The sequence below is a fragment of the Rhinoderma darwinii genome, chromosome 8 (genome assembly GCF_050947455.1).
Source record: "Rhinoderma darwinii isolate aRhiDar2 chromosome 8, aRhiDar2.hap1, whole genome shotgun sequence".
NCBI classification, from domain to species: Eukaryota; Metazoa; Chordata; class Amphibia; order Anura; family Rhinodermatidae; genus Rhinoderma; species Rhinoderma darwinii.
Genome location: NC_134694.1, coordinates 15,406,435 through 15,427,904, shown reverse-complemented (window position 1 = coordinate 15,427,904; position 21,470 = coordinate 15,406,435). Strand labels below are relative to the sequence as shown.

At 39.7% G+C, this 21,470-nt stretch overlaps 1 protein-coding gene across 3 annotated transcripts in view; it reads right to left on the bottom strand.

Moving 5' to 3' along the window:
• Positions 1-21,470, bottom strand: part of COL27A1 (collagen type XXVII alpha 1 chain) — a 274,259-nt gene that overhangs the window by 110,015 nt on the left and 142,774 nt on the right. For all 3 annotated transcript variants that reach the window (XM_075835266.1, XM_075835267.1, XM_075835265.1), the window contains 8 exons: positions 21,279-21,332; positions 19,559-19,603; positions 17,711-17,764; positions 15,139-15,183; positions 12,769-12,822; positions 12,573-12,626; positions 11,497-11,550; positions 11,058-11,111 (listed from right to left, as the gene is read on the bottom strand). In XM_075835266.1, the coding sequence (XP_075691381.1) occupies positions 11,058-11,111; positions 11,497-11,550; positions 12,573-12,626; positions 12,769-12,822; positions 15,139-15,183; positions 17,711-17,764; positions 19,559-19,603; positions 21,279-21,332 (414 nt within the window). The remainder of the gene's footprint in view (positions 1-11,057; positions 11,112-11,496; positions 11,551-12,572; positions 12,627-12,768; positions 12,823-15,138; positions 15,184-17,710; positions 17,765-19,558; positions 19,604-21,278; positions 21,333-21,470) is intronic.

Below are 21,470 nucleotides of genomic sequence, written 5' to 3'. Positions count from 1 at the left end.
CAACAGGATAAGGAGATCCTTTTGTTACAAAACAGCAATGAAAATAAAAATGCCCAAATAATGTCAAATAATCACATTTCTGATACCAAACGTGGCAATTTGAATTGCAAGTTGAAGTGTATGTTCACAAATGCCAGAAGTCTAGCAAGCAAAATGGGGGAGCTGGAGGCCTTGGTACTGGAGGAACATATAGATATAGTTGGTGTTGCTGAAACATGGCTGGACTCTTCACATGACTGGGCTGTAAATCTACACGGTTTTACACGATTTTGAAAAGACAGGACAAATAGGAAATGTGGTGGTGTATGTCTGTATGGGAGAAGTGATATGAAGGCGGTGGTGAATGTCTGTATGTGAGAAGTGATATGAAGGCGGTGGTGTATGTCTATATGTGAGAATTGATATGAAGGCGGTGGTGTATGTCTGTATGTGAGAAGTGATATGAAGGCGGTAGTGTATGTCTGTATGGGAGAAGTGATATAAAGGCGGTGGTGTATGTCTGTATGTGAGAAGTGATATGAAGGCGGTAGTGTATGTCTGTATGGGAGAAGTGATATAAAGGCGGTGGTGTATGTCTATGTGATGTGAGAAGTGATATAAAGGCGGTGGCGTATGTCTGTATGTGAGAAGTGATATGAAGGCGAGTGTGAAAGAGACAATAGTGGGTGAACATTGTGAGGAGGTTGAAACGTTGTGGGTGGATTTACAAAGGGAGGTCAACACTGAAAAAATTATTTTTAGTGTAATCTATAGACCCCCGAATATAATTGAGGAGATTGGAGGTCAGCTATATAAACAAATGGAGCCGGCGGCACAAGGGGGTTCTGTAGTGATAATGGGAGATTTTAATTACCGGGATATTAATTGGTGTCATGGTTCGGCTTCAACTGCAAAGGGGAGAAATTTCCTCAACCTGTTGCAGGAAAATTTTATGGGCTAGTTTGTGGAAGACCCGACTAGAAGTGAAGCTCTGTTAAATTTGGTCATTTCTAATAATGCAGAGCTTGTTGGGAATGTCAATGTTCGTGAAAACCTTGGTATCACAATATAGTTACATTTTACCTATACTGTACAAACACAGGCTGGGAGGGCAAAAACACTTAATTTGAAGAAGGCCAATTTCCCCAGGATGAGAGCTGCAATTCAGGATATAGACTGGGAAGAACTAATGTCAAATAATGATACAAATGATAAATGGGAGATTTTCACATCTACTTTGTATAATTAGGCTGGTTTCACACGACCATGTTACGTCCGTAATGGACGGAACGTATTTTGGCCGCAAGTCCCGGACCGAACACACTGCAGGGAGCCAGGCTCCTGGCATCACAGTTATGTACAATGCTAGGAGTCCCTGCTTCTCCGTGGAACTACTGTCCCATACTGAAAACATGATTACAGTACGGGACAGTTTTCCTGCAGCGAGGCAGGGACTCCTAGCATCGTACATAACTATGATGCTAGGAGCCCGGCTCCCTGCAGTGTGTTCGGTCCGGGACTTGCAGCCAAAATACGTTCCGTCCATTACGGACGTAACATGGTCGTGTGAACCCAGCCTAATAGCTACAGGTATAAATTTTGCACCATCAAGTATAAACGACTAAAATTAAACCCCACATGGCTTACACCTTCTGTAAAAAGGGCAATACATGACAAAAAAAAGGGCACTTGAAAGATACAAATCTGAGGGTACAGCTGTAGCCTTTGTACATTATAAAGAGCTTAATAAAATCTGCAAAAATACAAAATGAAAGGCAGGTGGCCAAGGATAGTAAAACAAATCCCCAAAAATTCTTCAAGTATATAAATGCAAAAAAGCCAAGGTCTGAACATGTAGGACCCCTAAATAGTGGTAATGGGGAGTTGGTCACATGGAATCAAGAGAAGGCAGAGTTACTAGATGGGTTCTTTAGCTCTGTATATACAACAGAAGAAAGAGCAGCTGGAGTAGCCGATGCCAGTGCTGTTAATATATAAGTTGATATACTGAATTGGATGAATGTAGAGATGGTCCAAGCGAAGTTAAATAAAATAAATGTGCACAAAGCCCCGGGACCAGATGGTTCATACCCTAGAGTTCTTAAAGAGCTTAGTTCAGTTATTTCTGGCCCCCTCTTCATAACATTCAGGGATTCTCTAGTGACTAGTATAGTGCCAAGGGACTGGCGCAGGGCAAATGTGGTGCCTATTTTCAAAACGGGCTCTAGGTCTTCCCCGGGTAATTATAGACCAGTAAGCTTAACATCAATCATGAGAAAAATATTTGAGGGGCTATTGAGGGACTATATACAGGATTTTGTGACAAAAATGGTATTATAAGTGACAGCCAACACGGTTTTACTAAGGACAGAAGCTGTCAAACCAACCTGATTGGTTTTTATGAAGAGGTGAGCAGAAGCCTAGACAGAGGGGCCGCTGTGGATATAGTGTTTTTGGACTTTGCAAAGGTATAGTTTGTAATTGGATTGAAAATTGGCTCAAGGACCGTATCCAGAGAGTTGTTGTTAATGATTCGTACTCTGAATGGTCCCTGGTTATAAGTGGTGTACTCCAGGGTTCAGTGCTGGGACCACTAATATTCAACTTATTTATGAATGATATAGAGGATGGGATTAATAGCACTGTTTCTATTTTTGCAGAGGACACCAAGCTATGTAGTAATGTTCAGTCTATAGAAGATGTTCGGAAATTACAAGCTGATTTGGACACACTGCGTGTTTGGGCATCCACTTAGCAAATGAGGTTTAATGTAGATAAATGTAAAGTTATGCATCTGGGTACCAACAACCTGCATGCATCATATGTCCTAGGGGGAGCTACACTGGGGGATTCACTTGTTGAGAAGGATGTGGGTGTACTTGTAAATCATAAACTCAATAACAGCATGCAATGTCAATCAGCTGCTTTTAAGGCCAGCAAGATATTGTCGTGTATTAAAAGAAGCATGGACTCGCGGGACAGGGATATAATATTACCACTTTACAAAGCATTAGTGAGGCCTCATCTAGAATATGCAGTTCAGTTCTGGGCTCCAGTTCATAGAAAGGTTGCCCTGGAGTTAGAAAAAATACAAAGAAGAGCAACGAAGCTAATAAGGGGCATGAAGAATCTAAGTTATGAGGAAAGATTAAAAGAATTAAACCGATTTAGCCTTAGAAAAAGACGACTAAGGGGGGACATGATCGACTTATATAAATATATGAATGGCACATACAAAAAATATGGGGAAATCCTATTCCATGTAAAACGCCCTAAAAAAAGGGGCACTCCCTCATCTGCAGAGACGACAAGCCTTCTTTGCTGTGAGAATTGTGAATCTATGGAATAGTCTAAAGCAGGAGCCGTCACAGCAGGGACAGTAGATGGCTTTAAAAAAAGGCTTAGATAATTTATAGAACTAAAAAATATCAGCTCCTATGTCAGCGTGTAGAAATTTTTCCCTTCCCTTTTCCCATCCCTTGGTTGAACTTGATGAACGTGTCTTTTTTTCAACCGTATTAACTATGTAACGCTCGTCTTGCCTAGGGCGTAATCATTGGGTTATTTAGAATGGCCGCCGTGACATAAGTAAACATGAAACCTGTCCTATATTGGAGAACACACTGTACCACACTGAAGTGGTAACGGTGGCCATTTTAATTAACCTAATAATTTTCCCTTAGACAAGACTAGCGTTTATAAACAATTGAAGGTATTTATGAATTTACCTAAAGTAATGTATTTTTTAATTATATAACTTTATTTCCTGGAGACGACCACCTTCAACCCAGAATTCCCTAATTGGGTTAGAAAACCCATTTAGTACTGGGGAAGGAAGGGTCTGCCATACAGAAGTTGTACTTGTTGAGTCCTTCACTAATCTAATAATATCAAGTGCCTAATGCAGGTTAGTGTGTGTTTGGGCTTTTGTCATTTTGGAATAGATACATGATGACCATCACCTTATACCAAACTACAATCCTACTATGTGCGGTCATTGTCTGCTTCTACGGAATTAAATTACATATAAATACAAGCAGTTATAAGGCCACATTTAAACACTGACAATTATTCTTCTCGGATATTTTTCTATATGAAGTACTGTTCTGATCTTTGTCTTTCATATGGTGCAGTCACTGTGATGACAGCTGACCGCCTCATGACAATACCAGATCTGTAATTGTACGACTGATGATGCTTCTTGTCATTCTATGAAAACTTCAGAAAAGTTGAAAATTACAGCTCAAGTTTCAACATTTCCTTCTAATTTCCCACAAAGTCTATAGTGCAATATCTTCTGAATATTTGCGTTTTTAGCCTTTTGAAAGTGGGTCAAAACTGTTGTGATTAAAATGAAAAAATGCATTGTAAATGTGAGCCAAGACCCTAATGTAGTTAGTAAAATCAATCTGCAAACCAATAATGCAAATGCATCAGAATCTAAAATACAGAACCTCCGATCAAAAATGTCCTCTATTTCCACTAATTACTGAATTCTAAAAACATTTTTGCTATGATTTTACTATTACCATGCACAAATAGATTTAGGCCTGGAGTAGAAAAGTTAAGTCACAACATTGGTGTGCCAGAAACGTCCACAGGGATGCATCGAGTGGCACATGCAACACAATGACAGATAGAAGTTGTGTAAAGTTTCAGTCCCACTTCAAGTGAATGGGGGACTAAAGGCCCTATTAGACGGATCGATTATCGTAGGAATTTTTGAATAATCGTTTGAACGCAGGAGATAAATCGGCACATGTAATAGCACACAATTATTGAACGACGAAAGATAAATGGTCGTGTTTCCGTGAATAGGCCACATCCACCTGAATGAAAGATAATCATTCGTCGCCGCCACATCCCCTCGTCTTATCAGAAATCTTCCAGTCGTTGGCAGTTCAGAGATGAGGGGTGGATGAACGAGCAACGATCGCAGTAATGACTGACCAGCGAAAATCTTTAGCAATTATGGTCACGTGTAATAGACAGTCATTCGAACGCGTACGACTTGACAAATCATCACTCGTTTATGAAAGAATATCTGCCCGTCTAATAGGACCTAAGGCAGTCATGCAATTGTTACTCGACTTCCCATTCACTTCTAATTCAGCATTACTCAAGCAGAGAATAGTTTTATGACTCGATTCACGCCGCAGATGCATTAGAGAACTTTAGTGGTATGAACGACTTCAGGCTGGAATTGTGCAATTCAAGTTGTCTTCCAATGCCTGGAATAATTTTACACATAGGCAAGGGCATATATACCATTTGCCTTTGCTACTGGGTGTTAAGAATCTGTGTAGGGATCCGTAATCCAGATGAGCTGCCTTGCTAGCAAAGAACGGGGTTGGAAATTATCCCAAGGGCCCTGCAAAAGAAACGAAGGTGGAAAACAAAAACAGGCCCTTTTGTCATGGGTGCAAAAACCTGGCACCATAATGGGTGCACCAAACCGGAGATTAATCCAGCCATCAATCTAATAGTTCCTCATAAAATATACACTTCAGATATTTTCTGCTGTTATTCTTCCTTTGGAAATCAGATCTTGAATTGCCTGGATTAAGTTACTTAGAACAAGAATGCACGTTCTGAAATACTGATGTCCTGAGAACCTCACATTTGGATTTAACCTCAATGAACAATGTCCAGAGGATTAATCTCTGTCGGTTGTAAATCTGTCATACCTTTTGGCCTGAGCCAGCTACTGTACTGTTTCTTAGCCAATTTTGTGGTATGCTTTAATCTTAAAAAAAAAATTGTGGATGATGGATGGTATCTGTAGCAGGGCTGTCTACCTGGATCCTAAAGGACTCTGCTGTTTAAAACCGGTTTTATATTATTCAGGCTGGAGAGACTGCTAAGTAAATTATATTCAGCTGCTGGCTGAAACCGTATATTACTATAATCATGATCTAAGCTAAAATCCCCCATGTACTTTAAGTAAAATGTTAGTTAGCATACGTTAAATTCACCTGCTGATTTTGCTACACTACTGAAATTAAAAGAAAAACACACAGTTAATATACAAGATTTGTTTGACACCACGGAATAGGTGAGAAATGTTAGATCGGTGCATATCCAACTGAAGGAACCCCCACCAATCACTAAAATGGCGAAACCCATCCCCTGTACATCCCCACCAGGACGACTGCAGTGGGGATAAGTATAGGATTGTGCATGCGTCTCAATGAAAACTCTATGGGAGATATGGAAACAGCAGAGTAAGTGAGCTACTATACCATTTTCTTATACCATTGATGGCTGGAATACCCCTTTACCACAAGATCATCCAAATAGTCAGATTAACATAAGAATACCGGTTATCTGCATTGAAAATTCATGTGTTAATGAAAGGAGCAGCATGAGGAAACAAGGTGATAAAGCTTAGATGGTCTCAATGTATGTGTTTTAAGATGTTTTTGTGGTTTAAGGTCCTTTTACACAGGACAATTATTGGGCAAATGCTCGGTCCCGATCAATGCCCTGTGTAAGGGCATTAAAGCACAAAAACATCTTAAGGGTATGTGCACACACACTAATTACGTCCGTAATTGACGGACGTATTTCGGCCGCAAGTCCCGGACCGAACACAGTGCAGGGAGCCGGGCTCCTAGCATCATACTTATGTACGATGCTAGGAGTCCCTGCCTCGCTGCAGGACAACTGTCCCGTACTGAAAACATGATTACAGTACGGGACAGAAGTTCCACGGAGAGGCAGGGGCTCCTAGCGTCGTACATAACTATGACGCTAGGAGCCCGGCTCCCTGCACTGTGTTCGGTCCGGGACTTGCGCCCGAAATACGTCCGTCAATTACGGACGTAATTAGTGTGTGTGCACATACCCTAAAACTGTTGCTCGTATGGTTTATGCAGCACAAAATATTATCGTTGTCCGCAGTATATCTCACTGTGTAAACAGGGAGATGTGCTGCCGACATGATGGAAATGCATGGGGATGAGCGATCTTAGTAAGGATCGCCCGTCCCCATACACAACCAAGATTTGCTCCTTGTGAAAGGAGCAAACGAGCGCCGATCAATGAGTGGTTTCATTGATCGGCACTCGTTTTTACGGCCAATATTGTCCGTTGTAAAAGGGCCCTTAGTTGCTAGTCATTAAAGCTGGACATACACTAGAGATTTTGGTCGGCCTAGAAGGACAATTTTTAGACCATTTTCTGCCATGTTGGATGTTTTCAGTGGTTGTCGGGTTCAGTCTTGTAGTCATGCCAAGGGACAGATCTGCATCCCATCAATAAAAGCCCAGTCACAGATCAAGACAGATATTGATTGGCGATTTGTCTTTTTAACTTATGGAGTTGCTGTCCAGAACAACATGTATGGCCAGCTTAAAGAGGATCTGGTACTAGTTTAATAACTCCCTATCTCCTAGCTAATCTAAGGCCTCATGCACACGACCGTAGCCATGTGCACGGCCATTATTTTCAATGAGCCCGGACCGCAGAAGACGGCCGTAATAAGACATGTCCGTTCTTTCTGCGAGCTCCCGGGCCATGCATGGACCGTAAAAACTACGGTCGTGTGCATGGTCCCATAGAAATGAATGGGGCCGCAATTCTCCAGTGGATTTTCGGGGGAATTGCGGGCGGAAGAGCAGAAAAATTGTGTCCCAAAAAGTTTATTATTTTAGCTTTTTTTTTCTACATATGCAAATGAGTCTATACTTAACAAATGGGTGTCAACACCAGCAATTCTTCTGAGGTGGAGCCTCCTCACAGCCTCTGACGCTGTCCTATCAGCAAGAAGCTGCTCCACACAGTGTGAGACTGAGGCTGGAGGGAAGGGGGGGGGGTGTCACTTAAAAACAGCCATATCTCCAGCTGTGGACCACCTAGAACAGTGGTTCTAGTGGCATATGAAAGAATGAAAGAGGGGACTCCAATCTTTCATATGACACATCGCAGTACTAGCTGTGAAACAACCGGAGGTATAACTAGTAGAAAACACAGTCGGGAATGGAAGCCGTATGCTATATGATCACGCTGGGTTGTTGGGTTGGGAAGAGGAGAAGCTGTATGATAATTGGACAGCGTCATACTGAAAACATTATACTGCCCAAAGTGAAAATAAGAGTCACCTCCCATTTGGCAAGTATAGCCAAATTAGCATATTTAGAAAAATGCACATAACTTTGCGAATAAACGTTTTTGAAAAAAAATTACACTAGTTATCAGCATCATAGCGCCTATTAGATTAGTTAGGGGATAGGGAATTATTAAACTAGTGACAGATCCTCTTTAAGTCCTTGCTGTAAGGGAAATTAACTCCATGTCCTGAGTTCCTGCTGGATATCATCTATAGAATCCTGGTCAGAATAATAAACCGCGGTAAGTAGCAGATCCAGTCTTATAGACCTTGAACATGAGGTATGAAACATACCTCTTTAATTAACCTCTCTTGAGCAAAATATTAAACCAGAATAACCCTTTACATTGTTTTTTTTTTTACTAGTTGAATATTTCTTTGGCGCTTGTGATGTGTCGATAAAAGTCTCCTGAGGACTTTCTGGTTTACTGTCAAATGAATGATTAAAGGGATATATTTACGATAAAACCATTTTTATATCTTACTGAAATTGGTGTAGTGCTCGGCCTGATCAGTTCCAAGAATATTATAGTTCACTTCATGAACTATCCGGTTTACATCAACCAATCACAAGGCTCTTTGATGCAAAACACTGAGAGAAATGCCTATCTTGTGACTCTGAATGTTTATATCCTTAAAAAAATAAACAATAAATTCAGAATATTTTTTTGTGACATACAGGTCATTGTTAGGTGGTAAATGATCATCCCAAATATTGGTTTACACGCAAAATAAATTCTACTGTGTGTATTTTAAGGATGAATTAGGAGTTTTACAGATCTTTATATTTTTGAGGGGATAAGGGGGGGGGGGGGTCAGCGGTACAAGGAGAAAAATAAAATAAAAAAGTTTGCATTGTTGGTGATCTCTCTCTTACCCCCCTTACATTATTGCCCCAAACAAAGGGAGTCCTGATACCAATTCCTGGCAACACTAGCCAATCAGCTTTCATACATTTATATCTATTTTTCATTTAGCATAGTTACAAAAAGCAAAAAACAAGTTTACTAAAATAATTACTGTATTTTATTTAAATGTTTTTTTTCTATTTTTTCCCTTAATATAAAGTGATATACTGAGAAAATTCATTCATTACATAAAACAGATAGTTATCTGTAGAGCCAATCTGTGGTGAAAATACAATACGTGTGCAAACCATCAGACTGCAATATATAATGACCTAAGTCCAAACTATGGGGTTATAGAATCATATGATAAGTGTGAATGGATTACGGCATTTGCATGCAGTGTGTAGCATTAAGACCAATATGCTTACAAACAAGGGATTCCTGTATATTGCTGAGTGACTCTCCATAGAGTTCAAGGAACTCTACAGACCGCCCGCTGCGGTTCAGGTATGGTCACCGTGCAAGTATATTTTTGCATTAAATTCCTGAGCAAAAAACAGAAATGAGGCTATCAATTGGAGTAAAGACTCATTTCATGCAAACTACAAAGCCTAGAGGAAGATGCTTTGGGAGGTAAACCAATTTACAGAGAACGAAGGTCATCCATGATCACTGCAACATCAGTCATGTATCTAGTCCAAAAAAAAACACAAAAAAAAACAACCCACGCAGGCAACAATGGTGGGTTCTATTGGATTTAACGAATAGGGCATATGCCTAGTGTTCAGAAACGATAGCTGAAATTACAAATCTTGGAGACCACCCCAGCAAGGGGCAGTGCTTGATTTATGTATAAATCCTGTCCATAAGAATGAAGTAAAAAAATAAAAAAACATACCCTTCCAAATTCACAGAATGTCATTGCGTGTGTAATAAGACATTAGAGCAAATCTAGTAAACTATGTTTAGATATTCCCAGAGAACCCCTATAAGTCATTGCCAATCACTGATGTAACGAGAAACAGGGTAATTTGAGTGGGTAATATAAACACACCCTATTTAATATGTTTTTTTTCTTTATTAGTATCACATGAAAACATTAGCTGGCAATATCCATCCACCCCTACATATGCCTGTAATCCCATCGGCTTCCCATTTTAATACAAGCTGTCCTTTTTGCAGATTTGGGTTTAATTTCTCTGTGGGATTTTTCCAAATCACAAATTTTATCCAAAGTACCTAAAGTGTGCAGTGATGACTCATCTAGTCATGGAAAGTGGGGGTGGTGGTGGCGTTAAAGAGCTGTCATGTCTGTGGTCAGCACTGCTTTTACACAAATATGAAAACTTTAGCAAGGAACAAAAATCCCAGGACCCAAAAGTGAGTTTTCTGGATGAAGAAAGCAAATATTTCATCAGTCAATTATCTATCCAATGAAGAAATATCACAACTGTAATCTCTTTAAGAAAGGAGCGACAACATCTGCAGTTGACTTAATACGTGAAAGACCTCATGGATTATCTTTTCTATGTTACTAATTAATGCAATTCTGATGGCTTCTAGTATACATATAACTCATAACTGGACAACGCCAACATTATCCTACAAGGCCGCCAGAGAGGAGTCTAGCGTATCTATGAGCTGCCACTAGTTCTGCCCACTTTCCACTAGCTCCACCCACTTGCTGCTTATGTACTGGTCTCCCTATGCCAGTAATAGGGAAACATCTGTCAATAAGCAGTGGGTGGAGCTAACAAAGAGTGGGCAGGACTAGCAGAGAGTGGGCGGAGATATTGGCAGCTCATAAATATGCTGGACTCCTCTCTGGCAGCACAGCCTGGGCTCTAAATGTAAGTTCTCATAAAAGGGTTCACATTAGCACCTAGGTGATAGACCGCTGAAATCAGCACTTCTGTCACTACATTATACTGTCCTCAGCAAAGACAGGATAATGTAGATAACTGGATCCTTTTAATGATAAAACGGCATCAGTACTGCACTGAGTGGACACTTGTACATATGTACCCATCATGATAGAATGTGTGTTACATCAAATCACCTCATAGTAACCCTCTGACGAGTGTATATGAAAATAATACAAAACTTTGACTTCCACTTACCCTTCGGCCTTTCGGACCTCGTATACCTAGAGAACCACGTGATCCAGGCAAACCCTGTTATGGCACATGAGAATAACATATAAATAAGAGAATTGAAAAAAAAAAAAAAACTCTACATCAGCCAGAAAATGCACCAAAATACATGTTTATTATATATACAAAGTGTTGGCTGCACAGCCAGCAGAATAAATAACTTTACTAATATTGAAGTTGATGGACCAAAAAGGTGCTTGTGCATGTCGGTCTGCCAAAAATAATAAGCCTGTATATGATCTGACAGACCAGCCTAAGCAATACCCAACTTGATCATCTCAATATGGAAATCCACATAAACAAAGTGGATCTATTTTCCTGGCTCACTGATCGGATCAACCATTTGAGATCCTTGAACTACTTGTGGGTAGTATTTGACAAGGAGTGCGATAAAAATAACACTTACCGGTGGTCCTGGAGGACCCGGAGGACCTATTGGTCCAGGATTACCAGTATGACCCTGAAATTATAAAGAAAAAATTTGCTCATCTTTTACACCTTTTGTAAAATCTAACATCTTGCTTGTATTGTATAGAATAACATGAAAAACACTGCTCTATCCATCACTGACTGTCCTATATAAGAATTAACCTCTAGTCTTTCCACTTTCATCCCATTTTTTTAATAATTTTAGAGCCAGTCAGGTTTAAGCTTATAATCTGATCCTTCACTGAATATAATTTTACAAGGCCAAGTATGTGGCCACACTTTCCATTTCTCTCCAAGCACAGAGACTGGGCTTTCTCCGACAACAAGAGTTGTTATGGATAAGGAAGGCTGTTTGGTAAAATGGGTACATTCACTGCATCTATTTGTTGGACTGCCTCTTTTAAAATACACCCTGTGGCTCATCCAAGCTGGGCTTTAAATAGTGCTTTTCAGTGGAAGCCTTGTGCACGCAGGAAATACCTGGTTCAAATACACATAAACAGACAGGGTGGGGGTAAAAAGCCAGGGTAATTACGGTAAACAGAAGCTCCTGTAATACTCCAGCAGTGCAGACGTCAAGGCACACAGGTATCCAACCGCACTAGAAAAATACACTCCCCTAAAGAAAATAGAGAAAGCCAAACACACGAGGCAAGAGTTATCCAAACATACCGACAGACGCTCTCTGAGAGGGAATCCAATCAAGAACATGGCTACCAGAAAAGAATGACAGCAGTGAATGGCAGCTACCCACACGTGTAAATTTACCAGCATGCACTTGTGGTTACTATACGTAAACCTGAAAGCAATTAAGCCAATGTACACTCAGCAATACACTGCCAACTCTAATCCCATTCATTCATGGAATTAAGGAGTGATCCTTTTTTTGATCTGTGTTTTGGATTGAGTTTTACGTAACATACACAAGTTCAGCACTGCACAACCTGCTATATATATATCCCAACGTATAAATACAACATATGAGAATAAAATATAGGTTATTCCATTTCTGTATAATCTAACAAAAGCTTAAGTAATACGATTAATTCTTACTGTTGTTCCTTTTCCTCCTGGAGGTCCTGGGGCCCCAATACTGCCTCGGTCTCCCTAAAAGTACAATATAATTCATCCGAACGTAACTATTACAGCGCTTTTCAAGATATTTTATAGTAAAACCAAGATAAAATACTAGAATATATTTATAATGAGACATATTCAGTGTCGTATATCGTCATATTATTATCCTTACCTTTTCACCTGGAATTCCGGTCTCCCCCACAGGACCAATAAATCCTGGAAGACCCTGTTTTGGAAATATGTTAATGTGTTAAAATTAGCAATATTGTTTATTTATCACAGCGCCCAAAACTTTGGTTAATTGTTCAAATCCCATGCTTAGGGAGAATGCCATTAAATCCATGTAATTGTTCATCTACATTGACTTGAATGTCAGCGGTGAGGATGTAGATACTGATGTTGGATCCATAGCAATCTTGAACTGGGAGGAAAGGCGGGTGCAAACATTATCATTGGCAAGGAGGTGCTAGAATGTTTGCACCTGCTAGAGGGGTATTTACCATAAAAGGGGAGCTCTCCATAAAATTCAAAATGAAATAGATTATGCAATAAATAAAATATTCAGTGAACTGATGTCTGACTTTGTGAAAATTAGCTTGCTTTACTAATACACTACTGATCTTGGATGTTACAGCCTATATAACAGCCTATATAACAGCCCAGAGCCGAATTCACAATTTCTCAGGTTGCCATTGGAAACAGTCAACAAACTGTAACCAATAACTGAACGCCTGTAATGCAGCGAGACAACTTTTTTTTTACATCAGATTACTGTACAGTGCCTGGGGTAAGGATGACCCTTCCCATAATGCAAAACACCTGGGCAAGGTTTGTGGAGGAAATGGGCCACCAAGAAATGCTGGGGGTATTGAACTATGAAGTCAGCAGAATTCTGAATGCAGCTCTGTACTGTAAGGCCTTGTTCACACAGTGCAGATTTAATGCAAGAGAGGAGACATGTTAAAGCCTGCGTTTATATATTTCTTCTGTTTAGGATCTGTTCCTGGTTTAAAAATAAGTGCAAAATCTGCTTTAAAGCCACACTGTGTGAATAAGGCCTAATAGTAAAGGCTGTAACTCACGGTCAGTAGATTTTAAGTATCACAATGTATTAAAGTTCTCTGATTTAAAGGGTTATTCCCAAGTTGACCCAAATTTCCTTTTATTATTTAATGTTACATATTAATAAATAATAATTTTCCCCTAAAAATTATTTTTTGCCAGTCAAATTAAATGTTTTATTTAATAAATTTCAATCTAAAAAGTTAATTTTTTTACTAAATGTGTGATTCTATCACTCTTCACCAGGTGTGGCGCTGTAATAAAATTACCATGGTGCTTGGTGTATGTGCGCGCTCCCGAGACTGCTATTATACAGCATTCATAGAAGCATCGTTCCCACCGAGCGCTTCAATGATTAAAAACATATATAATGAAACAAATAAGTAAATTTAGGAAGGTACTTACAGAGTGTACAGAGTGTACTTACAATGTGTTTGTTCCAAAAGGCTTACAATGTTATCCCTATATTAGAATAGAGATAACATGGGGGAGCAAGCGCAGTGTGTGGCGTCTGATAAGAGGTATGACTCTTATAAGAGGTAGGCTGGCAAGACAGTGCGCACGCGTCGGTAATGGGCCCTCTCACGCTATAGAAGAGAGAGGAGAAAAGGGAGAAGTGCGCAGGTGCGATAGAATGAAGGAAACGGCGGTGGTGGTCGTTTCCATGGAAACTAAACTAACAACATGTGCTATAGAGGAGGGCATATCTTACAAACACTACACTACAGAAAACAGAAGGTATTTAGAAAGATGTTTGCTTTTACATTTCTAGGGCTTTGAACATTGAACTTTATGTTGGGAATAACCCTTTAATTTCCTACATTCAAAAAGGACAGATCAAAATGGAAAGACAGTGCAATTTGTTTGCAGACTAACCTTGCATATAAATTTCTAGCTCAAACCACAAAGCTTTTTATATGAAAAAACAAAGCCCTTATAATTGTCCAAATACATGTAACTGAGGGTATTAATTATTCCAGTAATGTATGGCATGTTTGAAACGAGGATGAAGGAGAAATTTTACTGGGAAAAGTAGATCCCCATAAATTATTTTTCCAGAAAGTTGGAACAACAAAAGTTGACTTAGCATTAAGATATTTTAACAGTAAAGAAAGTAATATTGTTATTGGCGGCTAGGTTAATGGTTTCTGTCTTGCAGAGTTCTTACAGCGGTGTGTAAATATTGAATGGGATTTGGAAGCGTGGATTAATGATTCCAGGTTATATAACAGCATGAGAAAGGTCTTGTGTTCTGGAGATATGCTGGCTGGTGACAGAGTTCTCATAAACCAGATATTAAAGCAGTCTATACCAAAAACGCTTCCTGTCTCCATCAGCATTACATAGTTGGTGGCCTCTCATCCCCTCCATTCAGTAATGATGGTAGTAACAATCTTACTGTAGCGTCATGGAGGTATTCAGAATACATTGTTGCTCAAAGTTAAAACTTATTCCAAGGTAGAAAAACAATTTACAACACCTGTTCACCGATCTTCCCGGCTCTTCCTGTATTTCCTTGCTCACCCTGAAGAAGTAGGAAAACACAGAAAGACAGTCAGCTAAAAAGCTCTGTTCTCACAAGTCTTTTCACATCTCTCAGCACACTGAATGAAACTTATTATAAAAACAACATGGAAGTCCAGGTGGTGCTGGCAAAAGAGATTTCTTAAACCAGAGGCTCTCAATGGGGATGCACACACATTTTAACTATGAAGCGTGACATGATGCAAGTTCGTCATATAGCAACATTTCAATTCTGCTATGGCCCAATGCAATTTGATGACACAGCAGCCAATGTCTGTAGATGGGTATTGCAGGGTGAAAACAAGGAAATTGAAAGGGGTTTTCTGTTATATAAATAAAGCTTAATCACAGTCGAATAAAAAAAAAAAAAGTTACACAACTTTTTAATTTCCTTTGTGTTTCAATTGCTCACCATTTCCATGATCTCATGCCGGGTGTCAATAAATAGAAACATTCAGAGGCTGAAAACCTGTCCTCATCACTTTTGCACCTGTATATGAGCTTTTGATACACTATATAGCCCGAATTGTCTGCACGTCCAGCTACCACAGTCCTCTCTCTTGGTGTTTATTGTTATTGTTGTATTTTACATTTTTTTTCAATAAAGATAGACTTAAAAAAACAAACAAAAGAAAAAAAACCACACTTATCATGGCTTGTATTATAGTGTAAGGAGCCTAAGGCTATGTTCACACGGAGTATTTTGGGGGAGGAATATGTGCCTCAAAATTCCGTTTGGAACTTTGAGGCAGATATTCCTCTCCCTGCACACCGATTTTCGCGGCAATTATCGCGCCGTTTTTCGCCCAGGGCCATTGAGCGCCGCGGGCATAAAACAGCGAGAAATACGCTTTCTCCTGCCTCCCATTGAAGTCAATGGGAGGTCGGAGGCGGAAGCGCCCGAAGATAGGGCATGTCACTTCTTTTTCCCGCGAGGCAGTTTTACTGCTCGCGGGAAAAAGACGCCGACGCCTCCCATTGAAATCAATGGGAGGCGTTCTCAGGCCGTTTTTGCCGCGTTTTGCGACGCGGTTTCCGCGTCAAAAAACTCGGCAAAATACCCCGTGTGAACATAGCCTTATACCTGTGTCAGCAATACATGATCAGGTCGGGCTTTCAGCCACTGAATGAACGCAATAAATGTTTTGTAAAGCCATTTCTTCTTTCTTGTGCAGATATAGGATTACTGGAAATTTGCTGACTATACATTGTCCTTTTAAACAATATTCAACCTTATGCATTGTATAACATTTGTCTTCTCCCAACAGTTGTGACTAATGAATTTTCTTTGTATTCTGGTCTGTATACTAGACAGATGTATGGATCCATTTTTGTTACATATTATATACCTCGAATGCCTTGCTGTAAATAGTCTTTATTAAAAATCCATTCACTTACGGCAAACAGTGATCTTGAAAAAGGTGAGAAAGTTGTAAAACCGAATTATAAAATAATTAAGCTTTACTTACAGAAATCTGAAATACCCATTAAAAGTCTGTGCAGAGCTGCATGGGGCTATAGAAGATTAGAAGTCCGCTTACTTCCAGAAATAATGCCTCTTGTATATGTATGGGCTTTGTCTGATCTCGTCGCTCAAGTAAACGGCACTGAGCTGTAATACCAGACACAACCTATAAGCAAAGCTGGCGCGGTATCTGGAAGTATGCAGACATATTTTACTAATGTCATGTAAATGGAAAGAAACATAAACGAGAGGGAATATTTTCTTTCAGAAACTAAACATACGGATAAGAATACATTTAAGAAGATTATCAGCATCTTGTTTATTTAATGAACATCAGGACTTATTGCCTTAAAATAGAATACAGAAACTTACAGTAATTCATCTAAAGAAAGCAGAGGAAAAAATATTTTAAAAAAATACAGCATTTGTTAGAAGAAAAACAAATTCACATAAGACCTTGATTCATGGACAGACATAGATGGGCCTATGTGATGCAAAAGCCTGGAGCAGAGACCTAATCCGCCCTTGGCTGCTGCTGTGTTATATCAGACTCGTATAATTTGTTGGTGTGAGCTGGAAGTGATCGTTAGGATTTACTTGTCGCACATATGGAAATAGGATGTGTAAAAATCTGAGTCAGTTTGTGGCATTTCTCTTCACCCTTGAGAAATGCCAGGAACATGCGCCAGGTCTGAAGAATTGCAAACCTCCCAGACTAACAATGCGCGCCAAAGAAAAGAAACTCTTTGTTACACGAAGCACAAGGGCCAGCAGAACATTTTCAAAACACACAGACTTTTTTTTTTTCTACCATTTCCTCTCAATGAGGCATGTGTATTATAGTAGTAACGATTCTGGTTTCCTACTCGGTCATTGTCCAACGGTGTAAAGCGAGGATGAGAACGTAAGTACTATTCACACTATACACTCAACGACTTTACCTCTGATTAAAAAACATTGGATTTATTACGTGCTGTTCAGATAAACATGCCGGAGACACCGGGACATACTACAGCGGACTAAAATTCAGATCTGCACTGTAGTGCGTGTCATCTTCTCTTACCTTTGGTCCTTCTGCTCCAGGTATACCTGGGAATCCCTTTCTGCCCGCATACCCCTGGAAATAAGAGACATCCACTTATCACATGGCTGCACACCATCTTCCACTTATAAACTATGGGAGTTGTATGTATGAGAATGCATCAGTCTTTTCAATTATCCTAAATGGGTATTCCCATCTCAAGCAAATTATGCCATAAATGTCTGATAGGTAGGGGACCCATCCCTGGAACTCCCACCTATTGAAAGAACAGGGATCCCACGACATGCGTTTGCCAATGCAAATCAGGCGCTTGTTGCATTGGCTTTGGTGAAGAGTTTGCCGTGCTTGTGCAAAGCTCCCTCCACTTAGATCTATGGGAGTTATGGAATGCCGAGCGAACCTATAGATAGGCCATAACTGCTTAAGATAGGAATACCCCTTTAAGTTCCTTAAGTATATTAAATAAGCCTCATGAATATTAAAGTGCCCCCAAAATGAAAATAAAAAGTATCCAATTCTGCTGATTCTTCTCCATATCTGTTTCTGGGAATGCTGGGTATAAATCAATATTGCTACATATTGTCACTCAGCATCCATAGCTTCCTGAATGGCAAATTTGTCTGGTTATGCCAGCATTAGGGAACATTAGGCATTTATCACTTCATATCTAGGGATATTTTCTGGGAAAACTGTAAGGTTTCAGTCGCATGTAGCAGATTTTGTTGCAGAAATTTCCAGCGACTGAAAACCAGTTCCATTCATCTGAATGTGATTGTTTCAGATGAAAAGAACGGATTTTGGAACGGATTTTCAGTTGCGGAAACTTTCTGCAACAAAATCTGCCACCTGTGACTGCACCCATATGGAGACCATAATAAAAGTTTGCATACTCTAGACAAAAACATTTCAGTAAAAAGCAATGTATAAAACACTCCACAGAACTACCATAGGGTGTTACTGACACTTTCATCTGAACGGCATCCGTACATTAATTCTGTGAAAGGCCAGATATCACATTAGTTTATAGACTATAGAACATTTATGTTGTACACACAGTTATTGTATCCAGTTTAGACGACCCTGCCTCACATTGTGGGTCCCTGCCAGTTATGGTGATTCTGGGTATTGCTCCCTGGAGCTTGCATGACCAGCTGCTATTGGCGTGGGGACTGCAATGTAAATGCTCACGTTACACGCAGCGTTGCAGAGGAGAAAACAAAGAATTACAGACCAATGAAATAAATTAGTGTCCATGGAAATTATATGCAATCTATTGTCTTCAATAGACGCCAGTGGGCCTGCAGTGCTGGGAGCTCATCTTGACCTTATGGGGGGGGACAAAGACGACGCGGTTTTACATCATTCTCATCTAATAGAGAATAGAACAAGGGTTGGTTGGTCTATTCCTAAACACATCAAAAAGCCCTTTAATACACATTTCACATTTTATTTATTAAAGGAGTGTCTTTTCGGAGCCTAAATTATTACATTGGATTAGAAATCAATGATGAACTGTTAACAAGCCAAGATATGAGGGTGACAGAGAGCCAGAGAATGTCTGGTGACAGCAGGTGGGACAGACCATGTGGATCGTGGAGGAAGTAGACAGGTTCTCACCAGGACAACTGTATATGCAGCACCCTTCAGTGAGATGACAGTAACCCCAAACATAAAGGGGCTTCTATTTCTGCCCTATAAATAAATACTCTGATTTCATCCTGGCCAGTGTCATCTCTTGTAGGTGGCGCGGCTGTTTTATATTCAGTTAGAAAAACATTCAGCAGGAAAATGCTTCATTTCCTGCCGATGTCTACAAATACTAAACAAGTTAATGGAGAAAAAACATAATAAAATATCTTAAATTCATACCTCCAGTCCGGGAGATCCTGGTGGTCCAATTGGTCCTTCATCTCCCTAAAAAGGAAACAAAATGACAGGTTAGTAGGAATGATTACACCTACCAGCACAGGTTAAAAATGACAGCATGTTATTATAACACGTACGCCAAGGCAGAGACAGAATTTATTTTCATTACAGAGAAGTCCGGTTTTGGAAAGTATGAAAAATGATAGTTTCTTCTATAAAAATTCCCTTCCACCCAGATATATATTTATATGATAAAGCAATGACAGCGATTAAATGCAAAAAGAAGCCACCAAGCTGTCGAGCAGACAATATAGTGTTTCCTTTATGCTGAGATAATAACCAATATGTTGACCACTATATGAGGCACATGAATACAGGCTTTTATAAATGATTTGTTAAAACTGCCCCCATACCGACAAAAGGGGGTCCATATACTGGGCAATCTTAGGCTCTGTACACACATGCATTAAAGAGGCTCTGCCACCAGATTATAAGTGTCCTATCTCCTACATAGTCTGATCGGCGCTGTAATGTAGATAACAACAGTGGTTTTTATTTTGACAAACGATCATTTTTGACAAAGTTATGAACAATTTTAGATTTATGCTAATTAATTTCTTAATGGGCAACTGGGCGTGTTTTTACTTTTTACCAACTGGGCGTTGTACAGAGGAGTGTATGACGCTGACCAATCAGCATCATACCCAGTTGGTAAAAAGTAAAAACACGCCCAGTTGTCTATTAAGAAATTAATTAGCATAAATCTAAAATTGTTCATAACTTTGTCAAAAATTATAGTTCTTCAAAATAAAAACCACTGCTGTTATCTACATTCCAGCGCCGATCAGATTATGTAGGAGATAGGACACTTATAATCTGGTGACAGAGCCTCTTTAAGGAGTTTCCGGTACTGTAGCTGGCAAGAATAGCGCAGTCTTCAGCACTATTTATTCCATTAAAAACACCGGAACCACGATAGACCCCATTAAAGTCAATTCACAATATCAGGTTGCAGACGAATCTGGCATAGCCATCATGACTCTTATGAAAAAAAGCCACGTCACTAGTGTGAACACAGTCTTACCTGTGAATAATTTCTTGCGCATGCTCACTACAGAATAGTTGTGAAACTTGAAAGTCCAGCTGTAGGGACATTCACCCAAACATGGAAGCAAAAACTATAACTATATTTAGTTGCCTGATAACCCAGAGAATACAACTGTCCACCATCCGAGTTTCGCTGTAGCAAGTTTGAATTATTCTCAAAATCAAAGAATGTAATCTGACAAGGATTATTTTCATGAAGATATTCCAGGAAGTCGTGGCGAGCAGCCATTTTTGAGATTCCTCAGCGCTGCATGCTCAAACCCACATTACATCAAAAACTTGTGAACAATACTTCAATTACCACATGTAATCATTCATATTCTAGAAATAAAGGTCTTGGAGTAAGACGGCAATATTGTATTCGAAGAGCGTAAAAACATATGCAGAATGGCATACAGAAGAACGCTAGAAATTAACTATTATGTTCACACTTTTTTTGCAGGCAGGCATTACAATAATATTTCACCTGTTCATTTGTGTGAAATTACAACCCTACTCCAAGACAAAGTTTACTTGAAGGAGTTGTTACTTAGATACCATATACTCACAGTACACATAGTGTACAGGAACCATTACCATTCTCTATAGGTGAACATCTCTATAAGATATTACTCACCTCTAGCCCAGGCTGTCCTCTGGGCCCCGGGAAACCTCTGGCTCCTGGCTTTCCCTGTAAACCAATAAAAAGAATGAGGGTCTCATAAAAATAAGGACGAATCCCTTAGGATCCCTTCAGATGAGGACGAGTGAGAAGGGAGGGAGCGCCAGTGCAATTCTGCCATGGGACAGCATCCAACATCAATTTCAT